This window comes from Acanthopagrus latus, chromosome 13, assembly GCF_904848185.1.
Source record: "Acanthopagrus latus isolate v.2019 chromosome 13, fAcaLat1.1, whole genome shotgun sequence".
Lineage (NCBI taxonomy): Eukaryota > Metazoa > Chordata > Actinopteri > Spariformes > Sparidae > Acanthopagrus > Acanthopagrus latus.
The window spans coordinates 7,186,490-7,192,528 of NC_051051.1; the positions used below are offsets into that span (position 1 = coordinate 7,186,490).

Genomic DNA, 6,039 nt, shown 5'->3' on the forward strand with positions numbered 1-6,039 from the left:
GGGGTCATTTTGAATACAAAGTTCAAACTCTTAAGTTAAAAAGTCTTTGAAATATTTATTCACTTCCTTCCCCTGTCTCAGAGGACGATGGGCGTGCGTGGAATGGCAGCGCTGACGCTCTGTTAAGGATGGATAAGGAGGACCACGGCATGGGGTCACGAGGAGGCCACTCAGGCATCCCAGTCCACTTCAGCAGTGCCAGCAGCAGGGCGCATAGCGAGTCGTTGGCTGGCGTGGATAGCCCGGGTTTCAGAGCCCTGCCCAGAGTTGGTCTGCCTCTCCCCTGCCAGACCTTCCCTGCCTGTCGCAATGGAGGTAGGCAAACAATTAGTGTTCATAACCACAGCATCCTATTTAGAAAAGGAACTATAGCATTGCATTTACACAGGGATCCTTCTGCTGGCTCTGCTGTTGTATCTTAAACATGGACAGCTAACTTTTTTTTTTTTTTGCCCTTGTTATACTTCAAATGTGACTGTGAACCCCCAGAAGTTAGTGAAAAGATAGTTACCTGCTTTAAAGTTCCTACTGAGCTCCAGTGAAAAATCAAACCAGCAGAGACGACCTCTTGTCCTTCATTACATCCTTTCTACTGAAATTAGCCTTGAAGCTCTTTGTCTCTTTGTCAGTCTCTTTGCATGGACACTCAGGGCCCTTCCCCAGAAACCCAGAAACACAGAGCTTACCTTGCTTAGCTTGAGAATGTGCAATAGTTTCCTTGAAGCAGAGCCAGTAACAGAAGGTGCACATAAGCCCTGGTCCCATTTTGTGATGTTTACAATGAACATCGTGACCAACCTGATTGTATAATACTTTATAATTGAATTTAGTCAAGCTAAGTACATACACAGACAGTGAGCAGTTTATAATATGATATTTGGAGTGAAAGCACCACCAATGCCAAACAGTTTAATTTTGTGATTTAATTTCGCTCGCTTCTGTCACTTTGGTGTTAAACTAGCAAATATTTCTGTAGAAAAAAATCAAGATTAAATCAAATCAAGATCTTAGTCTTGTTAAGTTTGGATGAACTAAGTGTTGTGTAGTGGAAAATACAAGCTACTGTTGCTACCAACAGTTAATGTTCCAGTCAGTAAGCTGTATGGAAATCTGGTTACAAGCTGATATAAGATATCCAGCTGTCAAAGACAAAGAGTAGATCTCTAAGTGCACCTGATTATTGATAAAATGTGTTTCTTCAACATCCACTGTTCATAAGAATACACTTAATTTATAATTATCTTGTGGGTTAAAAATATAATGAGCACATAATGTACAAAAGCTCTGTCTTGACTCACATTGAGTGTGACTGTGTTAAAATGAAAAGTTCTGCTCTCATTAGCAGGCACACAGTGTAATGTTTGTTTCCTTCCAGAAGTGGGGCGGCTGGGCCGCTCCTCCTCTGCTGCTGGGGTGAGACAGGTGGGTGGAGGAGATGTCCAGAGACAGAGCAGCCTACCAGCACGAGAAGCCCTGAACCAGGTGAACAACCAACACCCAGCCTCATAACTACACTCTATTAGCTTCATTCATGGTAGATTTGGGAGTGAGCATTAATATTGTTCTCATTATTACTTCCCCTTCTGCTAGAGACAGCGCTCCAGCACATCTATTTATAGCTGCTAGATGTGCCCACTGAGCAGAATAAGGTTCTGGCCTGCCTCAAAAGAATAAGAGCCACAAAGGTATATGACGTAGGCTAATATGTAATCAGGAAATGAGACAGAATAGTGGATGAGGGAACATGCTGTTCTGTGTTTTGGAGTGATGAGCTGCAGTCTTCTTGCAGCACATTTTGCCCAGTTTCTGGCTGCATAGCAAGTGCTGACGCAGTTTGAGTGTGCTGCAGAGACTGTCTCCATGCGGCTGGTTGACCCTCCCTCAACCTGTAATACATGAAGCAGCGCTGCATCCTGGTGGCTGTCCACGAGAACTACAGTTTTATCCAACATGTGCTGTCTCTGCTGCTGAGCACTGCAGTGATCATGCAGGTTATTAAATGAATATCATAAAACCTGTGTAAATTCACTGACTTCATGGTTTCCTCTTTGTTCAGCTGCACGGTCTGGCCCCGTCTCAAGCGCCCTGCAGTCCCAGCAGTCCCAGCGTGTCCCGGCAGCAGCAGCAGCTTCAGCTCCACCAGCAGCAGCTACAGCTAAAGCAGCAGCTCCAGCAGCTCCAGCAACAGCACCACCTGCAGTTGCAGTTCCAGCAGCTCGCCCAGCTGGCACAGGGACAGCCTGCTGTCAGCGGGGGCACCACCCCGTCCGCAACGCAGACCCAGAGAGACGGCAAGCTGCTGGAAGTCATCGAGCGCAAGCGCTGCCTGTGCAAAGAGATCAAGGCCCACAGGCGCCCTGACAAAAGCCTGTGCAAGCAGGACAGCATGCCCATCCTCCCTAGCTGGAGACGGACACCTGAGCCTCGTAAGACTGGCACGCCACCCTGCCAGAGGCCGCAGGCCGTGGTGTGGGACACGGCCATCTGAGGTGGAAAGACAGGTTAGCAAGTACCGCACTGAAGAGAGAATGATCACACAGAGGAGCTGGAGATGGTTGGACAATAAACAAGAAGGTTCAGTGGAGTGAAATGTGCTCTACCCGTGTGATAAACTGATTTGAGAACAGTTAAGAAGGTTACTGAGGACAGAACTTGTTTGGGAAAAACAAAAAAATCAGTGACGAAGAGGGAATGTTACAATCAGACTAAATTAATCTCTCACCTGGGTGATTTGTACTTGCTCTGTACTACGTCCTTTTTTTGATGTGTTCTAATTGCCAATGATCTTTTGCCACAAAAACACCAGTGTTATTGCCACAAAACGAAGACAATAATAATGGGTGGGATGTTTTTTTTCTGAGATTGGTGTTGCCAAATTTCCTCCTGACTACTTGAGACATAAAAACAGAACCATGTATTTTCTCCAACACACAGTTGTCCGACGCGTCGAAACTGCTCTGAAGGTCGAGGCTCATTTGATAAGTTATCGAAGTGTTTCTTGAAATCGTGAATGCATATGAGATGTCTTGGTATCAATAGATTGTCATTGTGGATGCAAATAATCATCACTGAGGAGTTAAAGCTACCTACTGTATCTGTTTGCATATTTGTAATGTAAATCTATTTACTTTCTCAACGTTTCTGCAGTTTTATAGCAATATGCTCCCAAATGGCGGAGCAACATAATTAAAACTTGTGTCAACTAGCCTAACATACATATCTAAGACTTGAATAAGTCATATTTACTGTGTCATTCTCTGCATGTCACGATAGACATACAGTATTGTAAAAGAATATGTGTAGAGATGATCATGTCCGACTTTTACATACAGCAGATCTTCACTATGATAACACGTGGTTGTACAAAAAGATGAATATATCGCTTTGGGGAGGGGAGGGAGGGGGTGTCATTAGTTAAAGGTGGTGTGACAGATCCAGCCAAATATAGATACAGATCAATGGTACAAAAAGACTTCATCACTCATGCTTATCCACAGTTGCACATTAGTGATTGTTCCACCACACAGAAAAACAAGCACTGACACCCATCAACACAGACTGTACAATATTGGTGCAACTGATAAGACTGTGAGTATTGATCACCTCAAACAGAATGCTGGAACAATCTGCACAAAAAAAACATGGTATATGCTTAGGAGAAATTAAAAAAACCCTAATGTACTGTAAATAGATATGTACAACTGTATTGAAAATGTAGCAATTATTTCCATTTTCATACTTGTAATCAATACATATTATGTAGCATATACTGTATAAACATAACTTTGTTCACTTGTTTTTTCTAAAAGAATTAAGTACTTTATCTGCTGCAGCCAGTCCATGCATTACTTATAGTTCTACTAATAAATGGTAAGCCCTCTAAAGAAAGGCACAGTCCAACAGTTGTTTATTTAAATTTATGCAAGACTCCCTTTAAGCTGTGTTACCGTTTTATTTCACGCCTTTTTTTTTTTTTTTCTACATTCACTCTGATTTCGTGTACAGATTTCAACGGCTCGTCGTCTTTGAACATTTTGAATACTTTGCTGCTATCCTGAACTACTGGTGTTGTTCATTCAACTACATGACGAACATGATTAATATAGTGGTTATTGTTACATATTTGTTTACTTTCTGAAAGCCACGTGAAATGAAGTTTGTACCTTGAAGAGTGAGCCCTCCTGTAATAGTATTATAAGGCACTTGAATGTCTCTTGGTTGTTGTTGTTTTAAATGATAGTTAGCACCAAGCTGTACAGTACAGTACACTCAGTGAAAAGACGACCTATCTTAAATGTTTGAGAGTCACTGCTTGGCCTTTTTTTGGGTTTCTGTTTGTTTGTTCGTTTTTTTAAGCTCCACCTGCTCGTGTTTGGGGGATGAAGTTTTTTCGAGCTCACTGAGTCCATTTTCAAACAAACACAGATCAGGGTGAAGGAAATGGGCAAGTGCAATGCATGCAGAGATTCCTTACACTGACAAATGTTCCAATGATACTGACTATCGTGCCCAGTTTTAATTTCAGATGCCGAGTCATCACCTTAATCCTTTCACAGACTGATGTGGAACCCTAGGTATCATCTCCAAACTAGTTTACAGAAGCTGTTGGTTTTGTGTGTCTTCTGAAACAGTGGCCATTATACGAGTGCCATACTATATTGATATGGTAAGATACGGTGTACCTTGGAAATCACTGTAGTGCTATATTTGCATTGATATTGTCATTAAAAATAAATTTTATATAATGAACTTTACACAACAAACAGAGCTGTTGCATGTTTTCATGCCTCCTGTGGTCGTACAGAGGAGGTGGTGGGGAAGTGGACATCGTGTTCCATCTGCACTTCTGCAGCAGGTGTTGCAGCACCTGCAGTGTCCATGTGAGGGCGATAGCTTCACTCCACACTGCTGCTGCTGCTGCTGCTGCTGCAGCTGGTGTTGCTTCATACAGCATCATACAGTCACTGCTTCAACCTGCACACAGACGCGGACAGTCCATCATGCTTTATCCCACATTCATAGTTAGGGTTGGGTTAGGGGACACCTGATATCTGCTCAGGGATTAATAAAGCTATCTATCTATCTATCTATCTATCTATCTATCTATCTATCTATCTATCTATCTATCTATCTATCTATCTATCTATCTATCTATCTATCTTTATCTATTGGCCAACACTGGAGGGTGGTACAGTTGTTTAGACTGTAGGTTAGATCAGTGTAATAGAGATGTAGTAATTGGTTGGGGTTGGGGTTAGGTGTTTGGTTGGTAATGTCAGGGTTAGGGTTACTTTATCCAAGTTACAGTCAGGGTTATAGGGTTAGTTATTCAGGTTCATTTGAATGGTGAACAGATGGGAATCTAACGGCAAACACTATAAGCCATCTTCAGCAAAATGTTTTGTTGTCTGCGGCTTCAAATATTTAACCAATGCTAAACTGTAATATTGGCTAGATTATACACGTGCAGCATTTCCCAGTTATGAGTAAAACAAAATCACTTGAAAATACAACCAACTGAGGTAAAAGTTTATGTTATATACAGCCTACATAATCTACATTTTTATCTGAAGTGCCACACTCATTTAATGTGGCTGAAAGAAGGGAAAACATATGATCCAAATCACAAAACATGACACAAATAATGACGCCCCCAGTGCGCTTATTACTCTGAACACGATGTAGATTTTTTTCACAGACGGATCATTAAACAGCAGCGGTGGGGACGACTATCCATCACTGACACTTGAGAGGGTCCTCTAGGAACATCAGAGGGATATTAATTGGTCTGCCTCGGTGACGATCCGGACCCCGGGAGCCAATAAAACGACGCCCTCAGCCGGCACGCGATTCGCCACGAGGGCTGTCTCTCACGCGTCGGGAGTTGGTGATGCGGCGCAGATGATTGGAGGAGGAGGAGGAGAGGAGGGAGGGGAGGAGGGAGCATCTCTGCCCGGGGGGGTGGATGGAGGATGGATGAGGATGTGGGGTGGTGGAGGAGGGGGAGGGGGGGTGCATGCCGGGAGAGGCGGAGGGAGT

At 43.2% G+C, this 6,039-nt stretch overlaps 1 protein-coding gene across 8 annotated transcripts in view; it reads left to right on the plus strand.

Annotated features, from left to right (window-relative positions):
- Positions 1-3,888, plus strand: part of LOC119031778 (neuronal tyrosine-phosphorylated phosphoinositide-3-kinase adapter 1) — a 33,813-nt gene extending 29,925 nt beyond the window's left edge. For 6 of the 8 annotated variants that reach the window (XM_037120469.1, XM_037120470.1, XM_037120471.1 and 3 more), the window contains 3 exons: positions 82-315; positions 1,376-1,482; positions 2,057-3,888. In XM_037120469.1, coding sequence (XP_036976364.1) covers positions 82-315; positions 1,376-1,482; positions 2,057-2,488 — 773 coding nt within the window. In that variant the 3' untranslated portion in view covers positions 2,489-3,888. Of the gene's footprint in view, positions 1-81; positions 316-1,375; positions 1,483-1,590; positions 1,686-2,056 lie in introns of all 8 variants that reach the window. The other 2 variants (XR_005078700.1, XM_037120468.1) reach the window with 2 other exon arrangements.
- Positions 3,889-6,039: the final 2,151 nt, after the last annotated feature.